The 24,078-nt window shown below is 38.2% G+C and overlaps 10 protein-coding genes and 1 non-coding gene across 12 annotated transcripts; 7 read left to right on the forward strand and 4 right to left on the reverse strand.

Moving 5' to 3' along the window:
- The first annotated feature begins 1 nt into the window (after position 1).
- LOC17883666 lies at positions 2-1,574 on the forward strand. The gene is made up of 2 exons (XM_006288336.2): positions 2-154; positions 494-1,574. Exon 2 carries the CDS (start codon positions 556-558, stop codon positions 1,399-1,401), a length of 846 nt encoding a protein of 281 aa, XP_006288398.1. The 5' UTR covers positions 2-154; positions 494-555; the 3' UTR covers positions 1,402-1,574.
- A 387-nt stretch (positions 1,575-1,961) lies between these two features.
- On the forward strand, positions 1,962-4,716 carry LOC17881706. The gene is made up of 2 exons (XM_006290039.2): positions 1,962-2,047; positions 2,428-4,716. Exon 2 carries the CDS (start codon positions 2,485-2,487, stop codon positions 4,390-4,392), a length of 1,908 nt encoding a protein of 635 aa, XP_006290101.2. The 5' UTR covers positions 1,962-2,047; positions 2,428-2,484; the 3' UTR covers positions 4,393-4,716.
- A 138-nt stretch (positions 4,717-4,854) lies between these two features.
- On the forward strand, positions 4,855-7,479 carry LOC17881428. Its single transcript, XM_006287158.2, has 2 exons — positions 4,855-4,929; positions 5,272-7,479. Exon 2 carries the CDS (start codon positions 5,303-5,305, stop codon positions 7,304-7,306), a length of 2,004 nt encoding a protein of 667 aa, XP_006287220.2. The 5' UTR covers positions 4,855-4,929; positions 5,272-5,302; the 3' UTR covers positions 7,307-7,479.
- A 2,172-nt stretch (positions 7,480-9,651) lies between these two features.
- LOC111829908 lies at positions 9,652-9,973 on the reverse strand. Its single transcript, XM_023779949.1, is given in 4 exon segments — positions 9,652-9,702; positions 9,704-9,795; positions 9,798-9,831; positions 9,962-9,973. Coding segments are annotated over 4 exon segments (189 nt in total).
- LOC17883844 lies at positions 9,716-13,004 on the forward strand. Its single transcript, XM_006286963.2, has 2 exons — positions 9,716-9,806; positions 10,074-13,004. Exon 2 carries the CDS (start codon positions 10,100-10,102, stop codon positions 12,809-12,811), a length of 2,712 nt encoding a protein of 903 aa, XP_006287025.1. The 5' UTR covers positions 9,716-9,806; positions 10,074-10,099; the 3' UTR covers positions 12,812-13,004.
- Positions 13,005-13,123: 119 nt separating this feature from the next.
- On the forward strand, positions 13,124-13,195 carry TRNAP-UGG. The gene has a single exon. It is a non-coding gene; the product is annotated as a tRNA-Pro (tRNA).
- A 78-nt stretch (positions 13,196-13,273) lies between these two features.
- LOC17882008 (E3 ubiquitin-protein ligase MARCH8) lies at positions 13,274-16,530 on the reverse strand. 2 transcript variants are annotated; one of them, XM_006287764.2, is made up of 8 exons: positions 15,682-16,530; positions 15,091-15,432; positions 14,840-14,960; positions 14,305-14,617; positions 14,147-14,219; positions 13,929-14,019; positions 13,752-13,831; positions 13,274-13,648 (listed from the first exon to the last, which is right to left on the reverse strand). In XM_006287764.2, the coding sequence occupies exons 1-8, from the start codon at positions 15,790-15,792 to the stop codon at positions 13,514-13,516; spliced, it is 1,266 nt and encodes a 421-aa protein (XP_006287826.1). In that variant the 5' UTR covers positions 15,793-16,530; the 3' UTR covers positions 13,274-13,513. The 2 variants fall into 2 exon arrangements, with proteins under 2 accessions (XP_006287826.1, XP_023637525.1); XM_023781757.1 differs by having other exon boundaries at positions 16,273-16,529.
- A 544-nt stretch (positions 16,531-17,074) lies between these two features.
- LOC111830057 (50S ribosomal protein L33) lies at positions 17,075-17,924 on the reverse strand. The gene is made up of 2 exons (XM_023780818.1): positions 17,846-17,924; positions 17,075-17,498 (listed from the first exon to the last, which is right to left on the reverse strand). Exon 2 carries the CDS (start codon positions 17,472-17,474, stop codon positions 17,298-17,300), a length of 177 nt encoding a protein of 58 aa, XP_023636586.1. The 5' UTR covers positions 17,475-17,498; positions 17,846-17,924; the 3' UTR covers positions 17,075-17,297.
- Positions 17,925-18,015: 91 nt separating this feature from the next.
- On the forward strand, positions 18,016-19,472 carry LOC17883205 (NADH dehydrogenase [ubiquinone] 1 alpha subcomplex subunit 8-B). The gene is made up of 3 exons (XM_006288885.2): positions 18,016-18,105; positions 18,234-18,448; positions 19,160-19,472. The coding sequence occupies exons 2-3, from the start codon at positions 18,261-18,263 to the stop codon at positions 19,290-19,292; spliced, it is 321 nt and encodes a 106-aa protein (XP_006288947.1). The 5' UTR covers positions 18,016-18,105; positions 18,234-18,260; the 3' UTR covers positions 19,293-19,472.
- A 140-nt stretch (positions 19,473-19,612) lies between these two features.
- LOC17881118 (serine/arginine-rich SC35-like splicing factor SCL28) lies at positions 19,613-21,707 on the reverse strand. Its single transcript, XM_006289959.2, has 7 exons — positions 21,362-21,707; positions 21,164-21,241; positions 20,765-20,929; positions 20,608-20,666; positions 20,452-20,491; positions 19,980-20,186; positions 19,613-19,814 (listed from the first exon to the last, which is right to left on the reverse strand). Exons 1-7 carry the CDS (start codon positions 21,535-21,537, stop codon positions 19,808-19,810), a joined length of 732 nt encoding a protein of 243 aa, XP_006290021.1. The 5' UTR covers positions 21,538-21,707; the 3' UTR covers positions 19,613-19,807.
- Positions 21,708-22,893: 1,186 nt separating this feature from the next.
- On the forward strand, positions 22,894-23,989 carry LOC17883152 (glycine cleavage system H protein 2, mitochondrial). Its single transcript, XM_006286531.2, has 3 exons — positions 22,894-23,043; positions 23,249-23,511; positions 23,640-23,989. The coding sequence occupies exons 1-3, from the start codon at positions 22,962-22,964 to the stop codon at positions 23,766-23,768; spliced, it is 474 nt and encodes a 157-aa protein (XP_006286593.1). The 5' UTR covers positions 22,894-22,961; the 3' UTR covers positions 23,769-23,989.
- The last annotated feature ends 89 nt before the right edge of the window (positions 23,990-24,078 follow it).

Below are 24,078 nucleotides of genomic sequence, written 5' to 3' on the forward strand. Positions count from 1 at the left end.
CTACGGAAATAAGTTGTTGCAGGATATAATCCTCGGGATCTTTGAGGTTTTTATAAACAACTTTAATAAACAGAGAGGTCGTCTCTGTAGCTGAAACGGGCGTGGGAGCACAAAGCCACAAACTTGACAAAAGTTTCCGCCGCCGCCGCCTGAGGTTTGTTCCGGTTCCGTTAACTGATGGAATCGCTTCCGTGATTGTAACTACTTTCTGTTTTGTTGTTTGTCTATTTCTGTAACTCCATTAGTCCCCGAATCTAGGGTTATTGCTCATTCTATGCTTTAGATGAGATTAGGGTTCTTATTACTTCCTTCTAGGTTTGAGATGCTTCGAATTTTGTGTTTGTTTAGCCCCTTTTTGAACTTTGAACTGTGTGGGCTTAGAATTTATATGTTTTTCATTCATCTTATACAACATAGATTAAAGTCTCGATGTCTATTCTTTTACCAATGTTAAAGTATCATATGGTCATTTATGTAATTGTATCTTCTGCAGAAACACCTAGAAGAAGAAGAAGAAGTTGCCTTCTCAAGTGCTTATCATTTCTTTGTTTGACGATGTATGTCACTTCTTCTGACGGTGCTACAACATTTTCTTCATCTCGTACTGGTAATTTTCTCTCCCCTGGTTTGAGTTGTGATGCGAGTAGAAAGACGAATGAGGATGGTGAAAGTTCCAATGCTAGTAAGGTGAAGGACTTTCAAACTGGACAGATCTGGTCATATTACAGTGGCAAAGATGACTTGCCTCTGTACTACTGTAGGATTCAGAAGATCACTGTTACTCAAGTATTCGAGGAGGAAGCAGTAGTCAAAATATGTGTATATCGGTTAAAGGCTACTCCTTTCCCTGCGAATGTCATCCAGTGGGAAGACAAGAAAATGCCTGTTGGTTGTGGAACTTTCATGGTGACTAAAATTTTCGAAGCATTCACTACAGATGATGTTTCACTTCTTGTAGTGCCTCAAACCTCCATGGATGGAACTGAACATACCATTCTTCCCAAAACTGGGGATGTTTGGGCCATATACAGATCTTGGACGTGTCACAAGGAGTTCAAGGACATGGGTTCCTGCAGCTATGACATTGTGGAAGTTCTTGATAACACCTTGGACTATAAGGTTTTAGCTTTGGAGCCTGCATTGTTTTCTAATGAAGAGGAAGGTAAAAATTCATTCTTCAGAGCAGCTGAGAGTAGGCATCCTGATTGGGACGTTGAGGATGGGTTGGAAGTGACATTTACAATCCCCAAGTCAAAAATGCTCAGATTCTCACATCAGATTCCTGCTACTCGAGTAACCAAGGTAGTAAACGGGGATTTGAAAGAGCTTTTTGAAGTTGATTCCAGAGCCTTACCTTCAAACGTGAGGTTTCAAGACCATGGAGTAAAGAGGGAACAGTAGAGAAGGATTACATTTTGTGAAGCGTTTGGTGCATTTGGTCGAAAATTTTTCTATGGTTTGAGATCTGAGACCTAAAAACTTATGTAGACTTTTTTCATGGACATGCTTCTCTTGTTGGTTCAATCTATGGAAAGACTTGTATTTCGGGAAAGCTATGAGGATACTAACTATTATTGCTCCCTCTTTCTCTTGGTCAAAAGGGTAACAAGTAACTTTTCACCATGTATACTAGTCATTTGATTTGTTCGTCGTTCTTATTTTGAAGGTTTGAATTTGAACCTCTCTTGCATAAATATGTGATTGAGTGTAAATCACAAGAGCATGGTGATTTCAGCCGTTTACAGCTTCGCATCAGTTCAAAACTAAAAGCTAATAAACTTGAAACTTCTTTTAATAATGATCTACTGAAACTGACCATTGAAATTATTATTATTTCTTTTTTTGTCATATTTGAAATTATTTTTATAACTAGGAAACTAATAGGGCTAAGCTTTCCCGCCAAATGGACCATTCTCGGGAAACGTGGGATATATTTTCAATTCACTAGTCTTTGGTACTAAACCTACCCCCCTCTCTTTTTCCGGCAAAAGCTTTCGCCGACGACGAGGGCTGAAGTTTGTGCTGGTTGCGTAAATTGATCGAATCGGTTAGTCGATTGTATCTATATGTTTTGTTTTTGTTAAATTAATAGCGATATTGCTCAATCTAGGGTTTAGGTGTTCTCGCTTTCTCCCCAAATCGTGAGTTTTGTGTTTCATATCTACAACGAAGATAAATTTAGGGTTCATATTCCTTTCTTCTAGTTTCAGATGCTTAACACTTTCTACATTTGTGTTTTGGGACACTTGTAAGTTTAGCCACACTTTGATCTATGCGTGATTTTAGAATTACATTTTCGCTTGTCCAATACCTAACTAGCTGAGTCATTCATCTTATACAAACATCAATTGACGTCTTTCTCTGTGTGTATTATCTCACCATTGGTAAAGTATCTGACGGCCATGTCTATAATTGTAATTTCTGTAGGTACTTTAGAAGAGGAAGAGGAAGTTGACTCTCTTGCGTGCTTAATTGTTTCTTTGTATGATGACGGATATCGCTTCTTCTGAAGATTCTGTAACATGTTCTTCATCTTGTGCTGTGTCTGTCGGTGAGAAGAGAAAGAGGAACGAATATGGTGGAAGTTGTAATTCTGGAAATCAGGGTGTTTTACATAACCATAGAAGAGGGCTAAGTGATAATGGTGATGCAGGCAGGGGAGAAGAGTCGGCAAAACCAAAGACTTCGGAATATGTTGGTCCAAAGTTTAACGACTTTGATAAGCTGCGGGAAGAAATGAACTTTGCTGTTGGTCAGACCTGGGCTCTTTATGATACAACGGATGGGATGCCTAGATCGTATGCTCAGATCAGGAAAGTTTCAGCTCCTTCCTTTGGGCTTAGGATCACATATCTTGAGCCAGACCCAGATGATGAGAAAGAGATACTTTGGTTTGAAGAAGACTTGCCTGTTTCTGTTGGTAAGTTCAGGCTTGCCAATAATCAGAATACAAAAGTTCGTTCAAGATTCTCTCATCTTATCCAATCCAATGAAGGAATCAGTAATGGTTATTTCACTATATCCCCAAGAAAAGGCGAGACTTGGGCTCTGTTCAAGAACTGGGACATTAACTGGTCTTCAAAACCAGATTCTCACCGCAAATTTGAGTATGAGTTTGTCGAGATTTTGTCAGATTACGCTGATGGAGCTGGTGTATCTATTGCATTCTTGCATAAAGCAAAAGGCTTTGCAAGTGTTTTCTTTCGAATGGGAACTGGTGATGTAAACATATCTCAGATTCTGCCTCACAGATTGTACCAGTTCTCCCATAGGGTTCCTTCCTTCAAACTGACTGGAACTGAAGGACAAGGTGTGCCAAAAGATGCTTACGAGCTGGACAAGGCTGTATTACCTGACACAATCAAAGAGATACTTGTCCCTTCACATCTATTAGCAGCGCCGACCGCTTTGAAGTCAAAACTGACTGGAAGTAAAGGACCAGGTATGCCAAAAGGTGCTTACGAGCTGGACCAAGCTGTATTACCTGAAACAATCAAAGAAATAATTGTCCCTTCACATCTATTAGCAGCGCCGACCGCGTTGAAGTCCAAACTGACTGGAAGTAAAGGACAATGTGTGCCAAAAGATGCTTACGAGCTGGACCAAGCTGTTTTACCTGAAACAATTAAAGAGACAATCGTCCCTTCACATCTATTAGCAGTGCCGACCGCTTTGAAATCCAAACCAGAAGCTTTCTGCTTTCGGAGTACAGGGAAAGGTTTTCAAACTGGCCAGATCTGGTCATATTACACTTTTTGGAGCGTCCCTCGGCACTATTGTAGGATTCATAAGATCACTTTTACTCAGGCATTCGAGCAAGAAGCCGTATTTAAACTACACGTAACTCGGTTAATGCCTACTCATTTCTCTGGGGATGCGACCCAATATCGAAACAAGAAAAAGACTGTTGGTTGTGGAACTTTCTTTGTGAGGAAAGGTACCGAAGTAATCGATCCTGATGATGTTTCACATCAGATAGTGCCTGAAACTGAAACCTTCATGGATGGATATGCATATACCATTCTCCCCAAGATTGGCGATGTTTGGGCCATATACACATACTTGCCTCAAGAAATTTATAATGAGGAGACGGAAAGGTGGTATTTTTACAAATACGAAATTGTTGAAGTCCTTGATGACACTTTGGACTATAAGGTTTCAGCGGTGGAGCTGGCATCGTTTGGTAATGAAAATGAAGAAAAACAAAAATTCTTGCAAGCAGCTGAGGGTAGGCAACATGAGTCGGAGAATGAGTCAGAAGCGATAATTACAATCCCCAAGTCAAAAAGGCAAAGATTCTCGCATCAGATTCCTGTTTCTCGAGTAACCAAGGCGATAGACGGAGATTTGAAAGAGCTCTTTGAAGTTCTTGATGCTGGAGCATTACCTTAAATTGGCATAGCTGAAAGGGGAAGTGAGGGAAGGATTACATTACTTTTTGTTAGCTTTTGGTGCATTTTGATGCAAGTATGTTTTTATATTTATCTTATATGATGTGAAGAAACAGCCAGTAATTTGTTGCTTTGGTCTGGGATCCTCTCTCTCTAAATGTGTTTTTGTTTATTTGTGCGACAACAACTGTATCTCTTACATTGCAAGTTTGTTTGTTGCAGCAATGTGTTCTTGTCGACTTGAGTGATCTCTCTGCTGATCACATATCTCAACCTTGTTGAACTTTTCTCATATACGGTTTTATATAAAAGCCTTTGGCTCTTCGTCTAATTTTTAGTTTTGGATTTGTTTCCCGCGAAATATTATTTTCAATGAACTTTATTTACCGCGAAAAGAATTTTAGATTTTTTCCTTCCCTTAAATCGAGAAAAAAACACTGAATATACTTAATTTTTTTGTCCGCTCGCTTTCACTTTTCTTTGCCCGACAAAAGGCTCCGCCGCCGACGGTTGCGATTTCCTTTTTTCGCCATTGTTGGTAAATTGGTCGAACCATTTTGTGAATTATATTATACTCTTTACTTGTTGTCGTCTTTGTGTTGTAGCTGAATCTAGTGTCTAGGGGTACCGTTTAGGTTTCCTCGCTTTTGTGTGGTCTTTCTCATTGTACAGTATAGTTTAGATTTGTTAGGGTTCTTATTCTTTAGATTTGAAATGCTTCAACTTTTTTATTTTTTTACAAACATTGGCGTTTGTATATTCACATCTCTGTTTATAAAAGCCGATTCAGACCTTGTATATTATAAGTACATTATAGTTTATGTGTCAAATGTCATATTGTATCTGATAACCAGAATTTTTTTTTTTTTTTTTTCTGTAGGAACCCGTAGAGGTGGAATTTGTCTTGTTTGATGATGGATATCACTGTAAATGAGCTTCTTACAAGGAAAAAAACTGTCCGGAGCCATCAGATAAGGGCTGATTTGGCTGTATCGACACCTAAGAATCAGCAAGAAAAGTCTCAAGCTTTGTCCTCGCAACGACAGATAACAGTCCCTAGTAAGAATCCAGACATACATTTCTCTGCAACTGAAAGCTCCCCTGGTTTGAGATGTGCTGATAAGGTTGGTGAGAAGAGAAAGAGGAATGATGAGTGTGGTCAAATTGTTAATACTGAAAATGGCAGTAAGTCTGAAGACATTATTGTGAATCTAATCAAAATTGGCAATAGAGTTGTGGCGGATAATTTTGGAGGTGCAAGAGAAGAGTCTGGAAGAGGAAAGCAACTCCTTGAGGTTGATCTTTGCAAAGAAACATTGCCAAATGCCATGAACAGGAACGGTGAAGTGGGAGCTGCATTGGGGGACTCTCAGAATCTTCAGGCAAATAATAACTCTGGTCTATGTAACACAAGTTCAGAAGTTGCAGTACAACCAAACACCTTTGAATGTGTTGGTCCAACGTTTAACAATTTTGATAAGCTGAGGGAAGAGGTAAACTTTGCAGTTGGTCAGACCTGGGCTATTTATGATACAGTGGATGGGGTGCCTAGGTTGTATGCTAAGATCATAAAAGTTTCAGCTCCTTGTTTTGGGCTTAGGATCACATATCTAGAGCCAGATCCAGATAATGAGAAGGAGATCCAATGGTTTGAAGAAGACTTGCCTGTTTCTGTTGGTAAGTTCAGGCTTGCCAATAATCAGAACACAAAGGATCGTTCCATATTTTCACATGTTATTCATTGCAATGAACTAAGCAACACTCGTTGTTTCAGCAGAAGTTGTTATTCCTTCAACACTTGTCATTTTAGTGTATCCCCTAGAAAAGGCGAGACATGGGCACTTTTCAAGAATTGGGAGATTAAATGGTCTTCGGAGCCAGATTCTCACCGCAACTACCAGTATGAATTTGTCGAGGTTCTGTCAGATTACGCTGATGAAGGTGGTGTATATGTTGCATACTTGCATAAAGCCAAAGGGTTTGCTAGTGTGTTCTTCCGAATAGGAACTGGTTATGACGGTATATTTCGTATTTTACCTCACAGTTTGTATCGGTTCTCCCATAGGGTTCCTTCCTTCAAACTGACTGAAGTTGAAGGAACAGGTGTGCCAAAAGATGCTTACGAGCTGGACCAAGCTGCGTTACCAGAGAAAATCGAAGAGATCATCGTTCCTTCAAACTCTGAGAGTAATATAGAGTCCAAACGCCAAGTCATCTACTTTGCTAGCAAGGGGAAGGTCTTTCAGACTGGCCAGATTTGGTCATTTTACAGTGGATATGATGATTTGCCTCTGCACTATGGTAGGGTTCAGAAAATCACTTTTACTCAAGCATATAAGCAGGATCCGGTAATCAAACTACACATAGGTCGGCTAAAGAAGACTAGGTTTCCCAAGGATGTTATTGACTGGGAAGACGGGCAAATGCCTGTTGGTTGTGGAACTTTCTACGCCAGAAAAGTTCTAGAAACAATCACCCCAAGTGAGGTTTCACAGCAGATAATTCCTCAAACGTCCTTGGATGGCACTGAATATACCATTCTCCCCAAGGTTGGTGAAGTTTGGGTTATATACAGATATTGGAGTCGTGACATTGATGTTGAAGACTTGGAATATGGTCTTTATGACATGGTTGAAATTCTTGATGACACTTTAGACTATGAGGTCCAACTGCTGGAGTACGAATCCGTTCGTGATGATGATAAAAGTGAGAATAGGTTGTTTAGCGCATGTACGGAGTATGTATATAACGAGGATGAAGGGTCGGAACCAATATTTACTATCCCAAAGTCAGAAAGGATCAGATTCTCGAATAGGGTTCCTGCTACCCGTGTAACCAAAGAGATGCACGGAGAGTTGAAAGAGTTATTAAGTGTTGATTGTAGGGCGACACCTTTTAACGTTAAATACCGTTGAACAGAGGAATTGAGAGAAGAAAAGGGACGGAAAGCGCCAAGGATTACCTTTTTTGTTAGATTTTGTTGTGAAATATGTTTTCGGTTTTAGAATCTTAAGACTTTCACCATGATGTTACATGAAGTATGTTCTTATCTGTAATTTGAATGGCAAGTATTTGCAGGTGGGCTTAACTATTTCTTGCATTTAACAGATCTGCCTTTTTAAGACTTAAGTGATCTCTCTGCAGATCACAGTTTCAAGTTTAAACCTTGTCAAGTTTATAAATTACGAGTGTTACCATGTCAAGTATTCTTCTCACTGCAAATTCCTACTCACGGTTTAAACTTGTCAAGTATTCTCAATTACGGTTAAATCCGTGGCTTCTCTTTGGTAATTATAGAGCAATACCTACAAACGTGCTGATTTAAGACAAATGATTCAAGAACAAAGGACCAAGGGAAGTTAGCACAGGATTCCTTTTTCTGCTTAGCTTTTTGGTCACTTTTAGTCAAAACTCGTTTGTTGCTGGTTTAAGATTAAGACCAGAATCTTACTTCATGTTTTACAATAACCTCTTACTACAGGTGATTTTTCTCACTTCCCATATGCGCTTTGATTGAGCATTAATCAGAAGAGCATTTGGTAGAAGTAGCTTAACTGCTTAAGTTAGTTAATTATTCTTGAATATGGATTGAATACGTTTCAGGTTTTGATGACTTATTAGCTTATCTCGGCTTACTGATTTTGACCCTTGTTGTTATATTTCTCATCAGGAATCAAATTGATCGTAAGTGGCTTGGTCAAAAGGTTATAGCTCATGCTCGTTTTTCTGAAAGGAGATAGCTTAAGCTTTAGTTAATGAATAGTTCATGGCCTAGATTAAGAATATGGGTTTTGTAGATAAATTCGTCCATTTTTGTTCAAGAACTCGTATCTCTTAATAAGAAACTCATATTACAAATCTTCTAAACAAATCTAAATTTAATTAAATATATAACAAAAATATATTAAAAATAATATAACTTTACGTCAAAAATATTCATACCAAAAATTAATTATATAAATAATATTTCTTAACAAATATAGATTTTCTGAATTACGTTAGACTAAAGAAAATTGTAGGCTCAAGTTCATGATTAGGAAATTAAATTGTAGACCAAGTATGATATTAAACAAACATCAGCTAATAAGAACTAATTATGAGAAGAAAATGCATTATCAGTTCCCTTCCAATGTTTCCAGTAAAATTTGAACTCAAAAAACAAATATTGAACTGATCATAGAGAATAATACTACAAAAAAACAGTTAAAGATGAAGATGGATGATGGATGATACTGAATAGCTATGAAATATTAAATTTCATATAGGCAAATATGATTTACTATGTTAAATATTATGTTAAATTTCATATATTTTCTGTACAATGCTACATTACTTGAGGTTTAATAGGCAAAATAATTTGAAACTAACTCTTCAATACATCTTAGTTTTTACTTTCCTTTGCATTTGACATGCATCTCTTGGATTAAGATAGTGTACATAAAAATATTCCTTACAAATCATTTGACAATGTAAATTAATGAATGATGATGTACACTCCCTGCACACTTACTCACAAGGCATACCAAAATAATTGTAACATTTTCTTAATTATTTATTTAATTACAATTTAATCGCAAATTAGAGATACAAGAATTTACTTAATTATTTTTAAATTAAAATGTTGAGTTTTCGGAATAATAGTAAATTACTAAATAATGTTAAATATAATTGAATATTGTTTAGTTTAGTTTTTTTAGCAAAATATAATTTTATTTTTGTGGTTTGTGGTAGCAATTAGGCGTAAACAAAATTGGCATGAGGAAGCGCATAAACTACAATGGATGCTGTGTGGAAAATGACAGAGTCAGTTGACTTAATCAACGACTCTTATATTAGAGTAGTCTATTGTAAAAAAATTATATGAATTCAAGTTTTGAATATATATATATCAATTGATATAAATTGTGATTACTTATTTATTTCAAAATATTAAGAAAATTTTTTATTTGGTTATAATTTATCAAATATCATAAAAATATATTCAATAATTAATTTAGCGATACTAACATTTGCTACGATTTCTTGTATAATTTGTTTGAATAAGACGTTTCACTTAAAACCCTAAAACAAAAATACATACTCTTATAAAATAAAGATTTTAGACCCAACAAGGTAATTATTTTGGGCATAAAAGTCTTTTCGAATGAAAGTGAAATGACTAAATTACCCTTTTCTTCACAAAAATGTAGTAATATAGCTACATTTGAAGGGCTTAAGAGAAAATATATAAGAATAAAAAGGTATAATGACCTTAAACTTTCTAAAAATTACAGTAAAACCAGAGTACCATATAAACTGTGAGGTGTTTCCCCCACAAACGAAGACGACGACAGATTTCAGTCAAAGAGGCAGTTGGGCATCGACGTGAGCTCTGACGCTGCCCTATCTCCTCCTCTCCTCTTCCTCCATACTCCGGTGAGTTTCCGACGCTCTCTGTTCTCTGTTATTATCTCACTCTTCACTTCTCGTTTGATTCCTGAAATCGTTTAGTCTTCTTCTATAGCTAGTCTTTGGTTTTGTCAAATGCCCATTGTTTTACCTTCGTCTCTCACAGATTCGCCTCTTTATACTTTGTTCCTCATTTCTGAATTGAATGTGGTCGTCTGCCTTTGTTGGAAAACTTGTTTGGCTGTTTCGTCTTTTGCTTGTCTTACAGTGGTGAATTCGAATTTGTTAATGTAGGGTTTGAAATCTGGGTTTGATTTAGTATGAGTAACAAAGATGAGGCTCTTCGAGCCAAAGAATTAGCAGAAGATTGGATGGGCAAGTCAGATTTCACAACTGCTCGTAGAGTTGCGATTAAGGCTCAGAAAATGGATGCAACTCTTGAGAATGTTGTTTCTCGCATGATCATGGTGTGTGATGTGCATTGTGCTGCATTGGAGAAATCTGGGGATGAGACTGATTGGTACAAGATTCTTCAGGTCGATCAAAATGCAGATGAAAATACCATTAAGAAACAGTATAGGAAGCTTGCCCTTTATCTTCATCCTGACAAAAACAAGCTCCCTGGTGCTGAATCTGCTTTCAAAACCATTGGGGAGGCTCAGAGGGTTCTTTTGGACAAAGAAAAAAGGAGGATTCATGACATGAGACGAAAACCCGTTTTCAGAAGGCCTACACCTGCACCAGCACCAGCTCCGTCATTTCAACCCCAGCAAGCCCCGCCCAGAACCTTTTTTAATCAGCATGTTTTCCAGACAAATGTTAATTCAACAACTAGGAAAATACCTGAAAACCAGAAAAAACCTCAAGTTCAACCAGCTGGGTTTGATGGTAGCTCGACCTTTCGTACCTCCTGCGCCTTTTGTCACAGGAAGTATGAATATCAGAGGGAGTTTATCGACAAACCAATGAGCTGTTTGTGTTGCGGTAAGCAATACATGGCTTTTCAAGAAACTTCCCATGGTCCAACAGTTCAGACGACTTTTGCATCCTTCCAACAGAGCAAAGCTCCAACTCAAGAGACAGCCAAGGCACCGGAGAAGCAGCCTGAGAACTCTGCCAAAATTTCCTCAAGTAAAGAGGGTGCTAGATCTAAAAAATCGGGTACTTCTGCTGAAAACACCAATGGAAAGAGAAAGAGGAAGAAGATGGTTGAATCCAGTGACGGCTCTTGCAGTGAGAGTAGCATTGAGTGCGACAAAGTTCCAGCTGGTGGGCAACATTCGGGGTCTACTGGTGGACAGCATTTTCGGAGGTCAGTCCGTAACAAGCAGCAGGTTTCATATAAAGAGAATAAAGGCGATGATAACAATAAAGAAAAGGATGCAGAAAGTGCTGAGGAGTCTGATTTCAGAAAGAAATCACATGAGAGCCAACGGTTTACAGGAACCTTACCAAACGGTATAAACAGGAAAAAGAAGATAAAAGAAGACCAAGTTGGAAGCTCTCGGGGTTCTTATGCCAGTAATGCAGCAAAGGATTCAAGTTCAGGGAGTGCATCAGATACAGAGATTTTTGAGTGTACAGATCCTGATTTCACTAACTTTGAGAAGCTGAGGGAAGTAGTGTGTTTCAAAGCTGGTCAGACATGGGCAATGTATGATGACATGGATCGAATGCCTCGATTCTATGCCATCATCAGTAAAGTCATCAGGAAACCTAGTTTCCTGCTTAAAATACAATGGCTAGAGGCTAAACCAGATGATGAGAAAGCAATAAAGTGGGTTCACAAGGAATTGCCCATCTCTGTTGGTACTTTCAAACGTGGTGGAAAAGAGAACATAAATGGAACTCCATCGTTCTCTCATCTGATTCACTGCAGAACAGAAAGTACGAATGATACTTTCAAGGTATACCCAAGAAAAGGAGAAACATGGGCTCTCTTCAAGAACTGGGACATCAACTGGTCTTCTGGTCGTCGGCGTTCATCTCATGAGTATGAGTATGAATTTGTTGAGATTTTGTCAGAATATGTTGAAGGGGTTGCAATAGAGGTTGCGTTTTTGCGTAAACTAAAAGGCTTTACAAGTGTCTTTTGTCGAATTGCACCGGGTGATGGACCATACAAATTTCAGATTTTGCCTCATGAGTTGCTTAGATTCTCCCACAGCATTCCCTCCACCAAGTTGACAGGAAAAGAAGGGAATGGAGTTCCCGTTGGTTCTTATGAGCTCGATACAGCTGCATTACCACAAAAGATTGAAGAAGAAGCTGTCCCTGTCTCAGGAGAAGTTGCCAAGTCTAACCAAGTCCATCGTTGCTCTCCGCCTTCATCGGAGCCAGACTGTATCGTCATTCCTAATTTCCAGTTCCACAACTTCAGCGCTGATAGATTAGAGGGAAAGTTTGCACCTGGCCAGATATGGTCATTGAACAGCAAAGAGGATGGCTTGCCCAAGTGTTATGCCAAGATTCAGCAGACTATATGGAGGCCGGTATTCAAATTGCAGATAAACCTGCTAGAGCCAAAATTACTTCTTGGGAACGTTACACAGTGGCGCGACAAACAAATGCCAGTCAGTTGCGGAAAGTTCATTTTGAAGGAAGGTCAGGACGAGATACTCACTAAAGTGACTGGTTTTTCACAACAGATTAAGGCAGAACAGCAATTCAGGAAAAACGAGTACATTGTCCTCCCAAAGACCGGCGAAATTTGGGCATTATACAAGAACTGGACTGAAACAATCAAGGCCGCAAGCTTGAAGAAGTGTGAATACGAGGTTGTTGAAGTTCTTGATGACAATGACAGCCACATTGAGGTTATGATGTTGGAACAGGTGGATGGGTTTATTTCGGTGTTCAAGGAAAAGGTGGAAGGAAGCATCGATGTGAAAAAGAAGATCCCGAGGTGTGAATTGTTCAGATTCTCTCATTGTGTTCCTGCATTCCGCTTAACTGGAGAGAGAGATGGAGCTCTTAGAGGCTATGTAGAGATCGATCCAAGTGCGTTGCCCATTAAATTGCGAAGATCTTAGACTAATTCTTGTAGGGAGGTTTATTTCCTTGTTAGTAGACTAGTAGTTGGTAGTAAAATGGGTTTTACATTCCGTCGAAATGTGTAGTTTTCAGTTCTAGGACGTTAACTTTCATCCAAAGTATGTGTCTAACTCCAGTTTTAGTCTACTTAACAACTGTGGAATCATGTTGGTGGAAACCCCTTTTCCCATATTTTTGCCTCTTCCTTCCTTTCATCAGTTGGTGTAATAGAGCATTAAGTGTCTGTCAATGCAAGTCAGGGTCAGTGAAGATACGTATAGAAAGTTATTAGTGCTTGTATCATACAACGAGGGCGTTTGGTCTAGTGGTATGATTCTCGCTTTGGGTGCGAGAGGTCCCGAGTTCGATTCTCGGAACGCCCCACTTTTTTTTACACAAATTTTTAAAACGTCCAGCATTAATTACTGCTCAGAGATTTTGAAGCTAGAGACTCTGAGAAAGAAGTAAAATCTGATCTCATTCACATTCACAACAGCTCTTTCATTTCATGAATCTTCACACATTCTCGCTGTAAATGTCATTCCAGAAAAGCTAGTCTCTTAATACAAAAGTACGACAAACTCATATATATATACAGGTCTCAAGGTTTTAGGTGAAACCCATCTATTCAGCATTGCCCTTTCATATCCAACTATCCAAGCCTTAAGAAGAGAAAAAACTTAAAAAGGAAGAGACTTTTTTTATACTAAGTTCGGATTCTGCTGAAACCGCACATGCTGAGAGGAATAACAAATGCACAACAAGTTTAAGCCCATTGTCATCCCAAAACCCAGAATCCCCGCGAAAAGCATTGCATAGACAACTGGTACACCAAGCTGGAAATAGAAATGATCTTTTCATGAGTATTTTTTTTTCAATCGGAGGTCTGAGATTGTAAGTATTTTAAACGCTTTAAACATACGGTTTAGTATTACTTACTGTAGTATATAACAGATGAACAGTTAAGGCCACTAATGCAAACTCAAGAGCAGCGTATGTCCATATGTATTCTCTGATTGCTGCAAGTCCAGATAATAACATTTAAAAAGTTTATATATTTGTGTTCAGGTGCAAATAAAAAAGATTTGAAATTTTCTTTAGGGAGTGGTATTATACCGAGGATGACGGCAAAACTTGAGGCTAAGAGAGATAAGGTGAATGAAAATGGGGCTGCAACAAAGATTGCTTGCGACTTCAACTCAGGAATCTACAGAGCAGATAAACTTCCCTGTTATGCTGTCTTTGTAATGAAAGATAGGATCTCTATAGGGAAATACCAAAAAGTATGTGTTTACTGTTTACGAATACTTAGGGAAAGAAAAAGGAAGCATTACCAGTAAATGTTCAAGGAAAAAGAAGTAGCAGACGGTGCTGATGAGTACAAGCACTACAAACTCTTGCCCAACACTGCAGCGGTAATTTGATGGTCAATTGTTAGAATTACTCAGGGAACTTCTGAAAAAGAAAAAAGATCTTAAAGCGTCTGACTTACCTAATGGCTTGTGGTTGTGAACTCTGCTGAGTGAGTTCCCGTCTATTGGTAAGCTGATTAATTGTTGGGACACGAAGCAAAATCACTGGTAAGTTTCGGACTTCTTGTCTGCAAACATCGCAGATTCGCGTTCCCTTTGTACTAAACCACTTAATGGCACAATGTTCGTGAACGAGTCTGAGGTCACCTTTGCAACTGCATTCCATTTTCAGTGTGTTACCTTCTTCGCACACATCAAGACAAATCCTGCAAACTGCTTCTTCTTCAGGGATTTCTTCTTCTGTTTCTTCTGCGGGAACAGGAGTGATTTGGTCTGCCAATGAAAACAGAAGAAAGAAGGAACATAATACGGGTGTGAAAACTTGCCGTTTCACTGATCAAAGGCAAATCAAATTTCTTGGAATTGATAAAGCTTCTAGTGAATCAATCTAGTCCTCGTATCATAATCCAACACTCAGACTTCCTAGGAATTCATAAAGCAACAACCAAAAGAAAACTAAATGAGCTCAAAAATTCAGAGGGAAATAGCACATACCGCCACTTGTTTCGTTTGAAGTGTGATTCTTGTTGTCGTCAAAAGAGATAGCTCGTACAATCACTTTGTTTCTCCCGGGCATGGACAAGGATCTTGAAACTGATGCATGAACACCATCTTTCTGCACCAAACAAATTCCAAACTTATACTTTCGAAAAGGAAGTTCCTTTAAGAAAAAGAAAAAAAATCCAAATCCTTCTTTCAACATACTGGAATCAAAATGAGACTGTAAAAGACACGAAATAACTCACATTAGATTTAGGTAGTTCACTATGAATTACAGCAGAAACAGGCGGAGTAGATGCAGCCATTGACAATTTAGCAGCATTAGTAGAAGGAAGTGACAAACACCTTTTCCAATAAGGAGAAGTGATGGAACTAGCAACAAGAGGCTTCTCACTGGTTTCTGAAACACTAGGACTTAGTAGCAGTCTTCTCTCATAGTTTGGCAGAGAAGCTTTCCTTTTGAGACTCAAATTTCGCAAGATTCCTAAACTTGGCATAGGTTTTGGTGGTATCTGGATTGAAACATCCAACTGGCTTCCACTTGGTTGAGATCTACAGACACCACCTTCACTAGATTGTTCTTTAACCTGAAGAATGATTAAAAATCTCAAGACTTGATAAATAAAGAACCTTCCTAACAATTTCACAACAAAGGCAGAAAATTTAGAGAAACCAATCTTATAAAATCAGAAACGATACAAAAACAAGTTTGAGCTAAGAGAAAATGTAAAACCCAAGCGATTCTGCAATATACCCATATACAATCAAAACCCAACAGAGACTTTGGATAATCAAGAATTCATAGATTTACCCAAGAATCTACAGATTTTGAATACCTGAGAAGAAGAAGAAGAAGTAGGATGAGGAGGATTTGAAAAAGATGAAGAAGATGAAGAATCATTGGCGAGAACACAATTGGTGGGCGGTTGTATTGAAGATCCTTCCATTATAATCGAAATCAAGTTTGATCGACAACAAAACAATTCTGAGCCAAGAGGAGAGAAGAGAAGCGAAACTTGAAAGGGGATTTGAGAAAATTTTGTCGTTTATTTTCTGGTAAATTTTAAGTGTGAATCCAACATGCATGCTTCAGAATCCAACATTTACTGCTGGCTGCTGCTCTTTGATTCAATAGTAAAAAAGGTTAAAAAGTTGAAAAATCAGTCAAACTCTAGTATACTATTCTTCAATTAGTCAAACTCAGCCCTCTTCGTATTAATTGTATTCCCCCTGATGAGAATACTACTTTTATGGTAACGAAGACGACAATGCAATCAACATTCAAGGAAACTTCAATGTATAGAACAAAGGAAGAACCAGAAAACACTATTTCCAAAGTTACGTACGTTGACCATCCAAAAAAAGAAAAAAAGAAGAAGTAAATTGCCTAGCAAGTAGCAAGTAACTAGTAAAATTGTAAAACCTACTTTGTCCCCGGATATACATACTCTCTGTCTTGAATCTTGTTCATCATCCCAATTGGTTTCGACATCCTTGTAAATGTCGCCTCGGTTACAGTTACTTGATCTTGCATCGTTGTCGTCGTCGTCTTGATGATAAGTTGATAACAAAGGCTAAGTTCTTCGGAAAACTCAATACGCGTTTCGGAATCATCAGCAGTTTTTTTCTACATTATATAACAGGAAACCTCCATCGATATCGCTGCACTCTTTGTATACATAAGCTGTACTAATCTATCAATCAATATGATGGGACCAAAAAGAAAAGAAAACAAGTGGCAAATTAGTTCAGACCAAACCGAAAGAGCTGAGATTGGTTAAACTTCGGTACAAACTGAAACCAAAATCGAATCCTATGAAGTATGAACACAGAAGCCATATAGAATTAATTCAAATCTAATCAAGCAAAGAAGTACATCGAAATTGTACTCCAAATCGTATTAATTTCAATTGTACTTAAACCGAACTAAACCCAACCAAAATGCTTAGACCAAATTCTGCTTCTCGAAGCTGTTAGTGTCAGTGGTAAACACGAGCCTGGTGTCTTGAAACAGCTCTTTGAATTATCAAGACGCTCTAGTTTGTGTCATTTTGTCATTCTTTAAACAACTCTTTGAAACTCCAAGACGCTCTAGAAAATATTCACCTCGTTTGAGATTAAAAATTCGAGTCCCACCAGCAGATAAGAGTCTCACCTGAAGAATCATATTCTTAGATGTGATTGTTAATTTTTCTTTATTTATTGGATATAATGATGCAGTAGTTGATATTGGTTTATGATAAAGTTTTTTTACTTTTTTAAACACCCTGAGACAGTACTGACTATTTATGTGTTCTCAAGGATGCTCAAACTGAAACACTCTCAAAGTCTAAAAACACCCAATACTTAAACTTGAGAAGTTAATTCATCGATAAGTAATAAACTACTTGCAGAGATAAGATCTTGGCTCTTGGAATGTAATGAGACACACACAAGAGAATCGAGTTTCCGGTCACTTCATCTTCTGCTCAGTGAAGAGGACATGACGGTTGACTCTAGGATCGTACTTACGGAACTCGAGCTTCTCAAGAAGTCCCTTGGTACTCTTCCTCTTGACATAGAAGAATCCAGTTCCAGCAGCTGAGACAAGGCGGATGAACATGAACGTCTTCTTCCTCTTGTCCCCCATTTTTTCTTCTCACTTCAAAACACTCTACAACCATAAAATGAGAGTTCATCATTAACGATCACTATCTCAATTTTAATGTTTGCATCATGCGACCTTAAAAAAAACCAAGACTAAAACTAAGATAAGAACCAAAGTGCAATCACGAACCTTTTCGAAATCTACAGATTCGTTTATTCAAATTTTGAAATCAAATGATTTTCACCTCAATAACATTCCGAATATTCCGGTAAACTAACAAAAATATGCAATTGTTTTTAAAGGTCATTCAATCAAAATCGGAGAAATGGGCAAGAGCTAATCACAACAATGTAACACTAGAGTTCACAGAATGAAACTTCGACAGATGAAGCAATGGAAACTCGGGAACTTACCGATGAAAGAAGGCGACGAGACGGCGGCGATACGGCGGCAGAGAGATGCAAAGAGAGTGAAGAGAAGGAACACTCTGATCTGTTGATGGAAAGAGAGTTTTATTATCGGCCCATTAACTTATTAGGCTCTAACTAGGCCCATTTTGGCCCATTGTTGTCTCAGCTACTCACCTGGTTTTGTTCTTTCTCTCTCTCTCGCTCCTATTCCGATTATACTCAGTGGAGAAGAAGACGAAGATCCAAATCGATCCGTTGAAAAGGTATGGCAATGTTCGTTCTCTGCTACTTCACTCCTGTTAGCTCGTTGTTTGGATTCTGATTTTGATTATTCTTTTTATTTTATTTTCTGGATTGCGATAAGATTGGATTAATTTGGGTTTCTGGTTAGGGATTTCGAATTTTCTTTTCCTGAGCGATGTCGAGTGCGGTGGACGCGACGGGGAACCCGATCCCTACTTCTGCGGTGTTGACGGCGTCAGCGAAGCATATTGGTATGCGATGTATGCCTGAGAACGTTGCGTTCCTCAAATGCAAGAAGAATGATCCTAACCCCGAGAAGTGCCTCGACAAAGGTCGTGACGTCACTCGCTGCGTCCTTGGTTTGTACGTATTCTCTCAGCTCATTTTGTTTGTTTTTTTCGTTAATGTTGGCTATGTATGTTTAGGTAGCTTTATGTTTGTTTTGACGATGATGTTGATTGAGTAATCAAATGGTTGATTTAAGAATGTAGCCACAGAGTGTAAGCTTCGTAATTAGAAATGGGGTCAAATGAGTAGAGATTTTCGGAACTTAGGACCTTTAGGCATCGATTAGTTCTATTGAGCAAAAGTATGTGGAACATAGGTGTGGCAATTCGGGGAATCTCTTTCCAACAGGGTTTAGTTATCCTTTAGCCATGAGCATGAGATCATTTGCAAAAACAAGAACCAGTAGTTATGGAAGTTATATGGTCATTTAAATCAGCCATCAAATCTTTTTTCTTTTTTATGAAGCTCAGATAGTTTTGAACACGATAGAAATCAATGAGTCATTGTTTTGTATAAGAGTGAGAGTTCAGAAGAGCTATATACGTGCCATGCATAGTCGGCATTGTGATATCCTTGATCTGTGTGTAATTTATGCGACATGCCATGCATTTTCTGCATTTCCATGTCTTTGGATGATCATAGAGTTTAGATAGTTTTGAAGACGATAGAAATAAATGAGTCATTATTTTGTGTGACTTAGAGTTCAGAAGAGCTATATATGTGCCAAGTGTAGTCGGCATTGTGATATCCTTGAACTGTGTGTAATTTTTCTGATGGATTTTGCAGGCTGAAGGATCTTCACCAGAAGTGCCAAAAGGAGATGGATGATTATGTTGGGTGTATGTATTACTACACAAACGAGTTTGATCTGTGTAGGAAAGAGCAAGAAGCCTTCGAGAAAGTGTGTCCCTTGAAATGAGAATCACAAGTTCTTGTCATGTTTTGATTTGTATGTCCTAATAAAGCAAAATTGTTCATTTTTAATGAGCTTTTTACTCAACTCTCTTGTTTGTTGTCATCCCATTTTTTCCGTCTCAAATGCTTTTGTAGTGAGGTCTCAAACACAACCAAATGACTCAATTTTCGTTGTTCAGAGGCTCATTTCATTAGCACAGAATGGATTTTGCGATGAATAAATGTCGTTGGAATGTAATGCAGTGAACTTTGGTGGTTACGCTTGTGGATTGAAGTGTATAATGCCCATATTGATGAACTTATACAAACAGAAAAAGCATTGACTGTCAATGAAGTGAACTTTTTCGAGAATCTTCTAAGGTTTTTTACAAAAGGGAAATTAAGCTTGGTTATCTAAAGAGTGAAACAGACAATCAACCCAAAAAAATGATTAAGATCCTTATGTTTCAGAGTTTCAGTAAGAAATTTGTCTTCTTCAAAGCCAGAAGAACATCTTAGAAACCCACTTCTTCTTATTTATCAACGACTGCAATGAAACACCATAACATAATCACACATGTTAATAGAGATAGAGATTTTGATGTGAGCCAAAGACAGTTTAGACAAAATCAACTCGATGTCAAAAGCGCTAGCTCTAGTCCCTGAACTAGGGAGGCATTTTGGTTAAATAACAACGCAGCTATTTCTTTACCTTAATGATCGAGAACGTGACCTTGACAGACTTCGAGACCTAATTGGAGTAAGCACCCTCTCTTCTCCAGGACTTCTACGGTTTCTCCTTGGGCTTTGAGACACATTATTAGACTTGTATTTCTTCTCATTTCGGGGCAAAGGAGAATGGGAGATAGATCTTGACCTTCGAGGAGAGTACAAATCATCCTCTCTTACTTTACTGTGCCTGTGTCAAAGAAAAACAAGAAGGAATATAAACTCTTACATACTGAGACAATGAACCTTTTTCCTAGACATAGGATACACAAATAGAATATAACATTTTCTACAAGACTTATCAGCTTAGAAGTGTCTGATTTCTGCCTCCTCTTTGTATTATCCACACACAAAACTGGCAGACAATCTAAGTGACTAGGAATGCGTGCCATTTGCATACATATTAACAAAGTCCGAGAAAGAAAAAAGTCTTATCAAAAAGAAAGTGAGCAAACCTTGAGTCTCGCCTCGAAGGAGAGCGTGAATGTGAATGAGCTGATGAATAAGAAAGGACTCAGTTAGTAAGCATCACCAGAGTACATATCTACCATTAAACAGTAGTTGTCCTGATACATATTAAAAGGTTATAAGCAGGCAAAGAAGCTACTTACAACGATATCTGCGCCTTGGTGATCTGTGTGAAGTCCTCTTGTAGTCCCCATGTCGACCACTATGTTTGTTAAACCAAATAGAAAGTAACTGAGAAAATTACTTACAGCGCATCTACATTTACAGGAAAATCTGGTTACAAGGAAACAAAAGTTTCACCTTGTACGGTTAGTAGTACGCATTTCTTGTGGAGTTTTCCGGTTCTCCTCAGCAAAAACAATGGTTATCTCACGCCCACCAATAACTTTGTGATTCATTCGCTTCATTGCCTCAGCTGCATCTTCAGCATAACAGTATTTAACAAATCCAAACCCTCTTGGCTCCCTAAACCACAAAAGATCATCAAATCGAAATTATAGGCACCTGCTCAAACAACACCTACTTGAGAAACACCAAATAAAAACTAGGTCTACCTAGCTATAAAGGTTATGAACATGAACATTCATAATGTTAATCCTCAAAATCCATGTACATTGTTAGATGATATTACTAGTAAAGCTAAAGCTCATCTAGGAAATTAAACTATTAAGCATACAGAAGACAAAGCTTGAAACATACCCAGTATAATAATTCCTCGGTAGGTATATGTCCTTGAGTGGACCAAAACGCTCAAACGAATCCCTTAGATCGTTCGGCCTGAGAAAACAAAAAACAAAAACTAGCTAACATTTCAGAAATTGAGCCGATTAAACAATTCGTTTAAAATCCACACATGACGATGATGAACAATAGAGAAAGAGAGGGAGGGAGAGAGACCTAGCATCGAGAGGGAGATTACGGATGAGCAGACCCGAAGGATCAGAAGATTCGTGGTCGCGAGAAGAAGGTCGTTCACGGTGGCGGCTCTCTTCGTAGCTTTTACGGTCGCGCGGTGGTGACCTGTGACGAGGACGGGGGCTATAGCTTCTGCTCCGGCTCCTCACTCTAGCCATGGATAGATTTCGTCAAGAACAAACCCTAACCCTATATCAGAGGCAGCAGCAATGTGAGTTTTGGGGAGTGAAATTTGGAGGGAGAGAGGATGGAATCGACGACTCTCAAGAGAGTTTCAAAACAGCAACACTCGCCGGAAAGCTGCTTTGTTTACGGTCTGGCTTTTTCCTATGGGGCTTACAGATTTTAAACATTATGGGCTTTATATACTTGAGGGAACACATAAATGGGCTTACAAAATAAAAGATAGTAGAAAGTTTGGAGTTGCTCTCAATACATAACACAAGGAAAACAAAATACTCAGTTTACAACTTACAATTATTTTGTATTTTGATTGACTAGTGGTGGTACTAAGTTAACATAGTTAGCTACAAGAGAGAGCCTCCGGGGTTCCTTCTTCGCCGGCTGCCATGAATTCACCGCAACCATCTAGTGAGCACCGACCTCCCATGTAAGCCGTATGGTTTTTCAAGCATTTTCCGTATTGAGCTATCGCAGTTGACATATCTATCTCCTGAAGTGCACAAAATCAAATCAAAAATCAATAATATCACAGACGAGAACGGCTCCTACCTTTACAGGACCATCGGAACTGTATAAATCTATATTGCACATATCTTATCGTCAGAGTGAGCCTTGTGTTTTCTTACGACTAAAGCTCTCTTTGCACTAAGTTGGAATCGGACATGTAAGTACATCAATGATCAATCAAAAAGATTGATCCGGTCCAATCCAAATTTTCATAGTAGTATTTTAGAAGATTTTAAGTTCTACACAATTAGATATCTAGAATCAAGTAATAAAATGTGATGGGTGTGCCAACCTTTATAACATCTTTCAAATGGAAGCATACATGGCAACCGCAGCCATGACAGAAGAAAGCCTCAGGGGTTCCTTCCTCTCCGCCGGCAAGAAAGTGCCTACAATGGTCTTTTGGCTCTCCATTAATCCTATTTACGCACATTCCATAAATTACAATTTCTCTCCACTTACTCATTATCTCCGTTGTAATTATCTATATGATCGGAATATCTCTCAAGTCTTCCCCCTTGATCGTTTGAGAGATTGACATCTTAATGAGTTTTGTCTTTATACAAAGAATCTAAATTTTTTAAACACAAAAATATATTGGATGACATTTTCCTTTTGACTGTATCAAATCCAATAAACCATATCAAACCATATCGTAAAACTCTAGATGAAGTATAAAATAACTCAACACAATTAAAATATCCAAATATACTAATTAGGAACTTGTCAATCAAAAAGCAAATCCACCAACCTTTTTTTTTGTCGAAGAATAGAATATTACTAATAAGTGGTTTGGTGACTGCACTCTCAGTTTTTGTGTTTGTGTATCAACAACTCCTCTCTGTTTTGTTTTGTACACCATTTCATCAGCCTGACGAACCGAAAAACCAAAATGGCTTCGAGATTGTTGTGTGCTTCTTCTATGATTGCTTCTCATCTCAGGATCTCCATTTCCCAGCGAGGGTTTTCGTCTGGTGAATACTCTCGATCTCTTTTCATTTTTTCCCTTGGTTTCGATTGAGAAATATTGATCTGTGATTGTTCTTCTTCAAAAAGTTATGTGTGTTTTGATCGGATAATTAAGTAAAGAAGGAGGCTTTTGGTTATCTGATCTTGAAGAAGCAATTGTTTTTTTTATGTCTGCTGAGTGTTTGGTTATGTTTTGTGGTTATAAAAAAGTGGTATTGAAGGATCTGAAATACGCGGATTCACATGAATGGGTGAAGATTGAAGGGAATAAAGCGACGGTTGGTATAACGGATCATGCTCAAGAGCATTTGGGAGATGTTGTCTATGTAGAGTTGCCTGATGTGGGACGTTCTGTGTCACAAGGTGAGAGTTTTGGAGCTGTTGAAAGTGTCAAAGCTACTAGTGATATCAATTCCCCTGTCTCCGGTAAGGTCTTTCAAGTCAATCAAAACCTCTCCGAGTCCCCTGCTTTGGTGAGTTTTTTTACTTCCTCTTTAGCATTCTTTCTTGATGTTTAAAAGTCTTTTTTTTCTTGAATGTGATGTAACGTAGCTTAGCATGTTTTAAGTGGTGAGATTCTTGGTTATGTTGGATTTGACAGGTGAACTCGAGCCCATATGAACAAGGATGGATCATAAAAGTGGAGCTTAGTGATGCAGGTGAAGTGAAGAAACTGATGGATTCAGACAAGTACTCCAAGTTCTGCGAGGAAGAAGATGCCAAGCACTGAGCCTTCTTCTTTTGTTCTGTTCTGTTCTATTGGGGAAGCATTACACTGTTCAGCAAGATGGTCGGATGAATCCATTTGTGTCCATAGATGAAACCAAAAAAAGAAGTCTCTCTCCTTCTCTTTGATCTTTCATGGAGTTTGTCTCTTTGTTTCTCATTGGACTTCTTTGAACTAATTTAGTTCAACTAAATAATAATGAAGAAAAGGAAAAGATTTTGATATAACATTTTTTCTCTTAAACTACACCCACAAAAGAAGATTAGCCTTTGCTTAAAACTTAGAAGTAAACAATCAAGTAGTGTATTACTGT

The sequence above is a fragment of the Capsella rubella genome, unplaced genomic scaffold, assembly GCF_000375325.1.
Source record: "Capsella rubella cultivar Monte Gargano unplaced genomic scaffold, Caprub1_0 scaffold_6, whole genome shotgun sequence".
Classification (NCBI taxonomy): Eukaryota; Viridiplantae; Streptophyta; class Magnoliopsida; order Brassicales; family Brassicaceae; genus Capsella; species Capsella rubella.

Coding starts and splice junctions, on each gene's coding strand:
- LOC17883666 (XM_006288336.2), top strand. CDS start 556: ATGTATGTCACTTCTTCTGACGGTGCTACAACATTTTCTTCATCTCGT.
- LOC17881706 (XM_006290039.2), top strand. CDS start 2,485: ATGATGACGGATATCGCTTCTTCTGAAGATTCTGTAACATGTTCTTCA.
- LOC17881428 (XM_006287158.2), top strand. CDS start 5,303: ATGATGGATATCACTGTAAATGAGCTTCTTACAAGGAAAAAAACTGTC.
- LOC17883844 (XM_006286963.2), top strand. CDS start 10,100: ATGAGTAACAAAGATGAGGCTCTTCGAGCCAAAGAATTAGCAGAAGAT.
- LOC17882008 (XM_006287764.2), bottom strand. CDS start 15,792: ATGGAAGGATCTTCAATACAACCGCCCACCAATTGTGTTCTCGCCAAT. Junction 14,618..14,839: donor TTCAAACGAAACAAGTGGCG/GTATGTGCTATT, acceptor TTTCATTGGCAG/ACCAAATCACTCCTGTTCCC. Junction 14,220..14,304: donor TCACAACCACAAGCCATTAG/GTAAGTCAGACG, acceptor TTACCGCTGCAG/TGTTGGGCAAGAGTTTGTAG.
- LOC111830057 (XM_023780818.1), bottom strand. CDS start 17,474: ATGGGGGACAAGAGGAAGAAGACGTTCATGTTCATCCGCCTTGTCTCA.
- LOC17883205 (XM_006288885.2), top strand. CDS start 18,261: ATGTCGAGTGCGGTGGACGCGACGGGGAACCCGATCCCTACTTCTGCG. Junction 18,449..19,159: donor ACTCGCTGCGTCCTTGGTTT/GTACGTATTCTC, acceptor TGGATTTTGCAG/GCTGAAGGATCTTCACCAGA.
- LOC17881118 (XM_006289959.2), bottom strand. CDS start 21,537: ATGGCTAGAGTGAGGAGCCGGAGCAGAAGCTATAGCCCCCGTCCTCGT. Junction 21,242..21,361: donor AATCTCCCTCTCGATGCTAG/GTCTCTCTCCCT, acceptor TTGTTTTCTCAG/GCCGAACGATCTAAGGGATT. Junction 20,667..20,764: donor CGTACTACTAACCGTACAAG/GTGAAACTTTTG, acceptor TAACAAACATAG/TGGTCGACATGGGGACTACA.
- LOC17883152 (XM_006286531.2), top strand. CDS start 22,962: ATGGCTTCGAGATTGTTGTGTGCTTCTTCTATGATTGCTTCTCATCTC. Junction 23,044..23,248: donor CCAGCGAGGGTTTTCGTCTG/GTGAATACTCTC, acceptor GTTATAAAAAAG/TGGTATTGAAGGATCTGAAA. Junction 23,512..23,639: donor TCTCCGAGTCCCCTGCTTTG/GTGAGTTTTTTT, acceptor TGGATTTGACAG/GTGAACTCGAGCCCATATGA.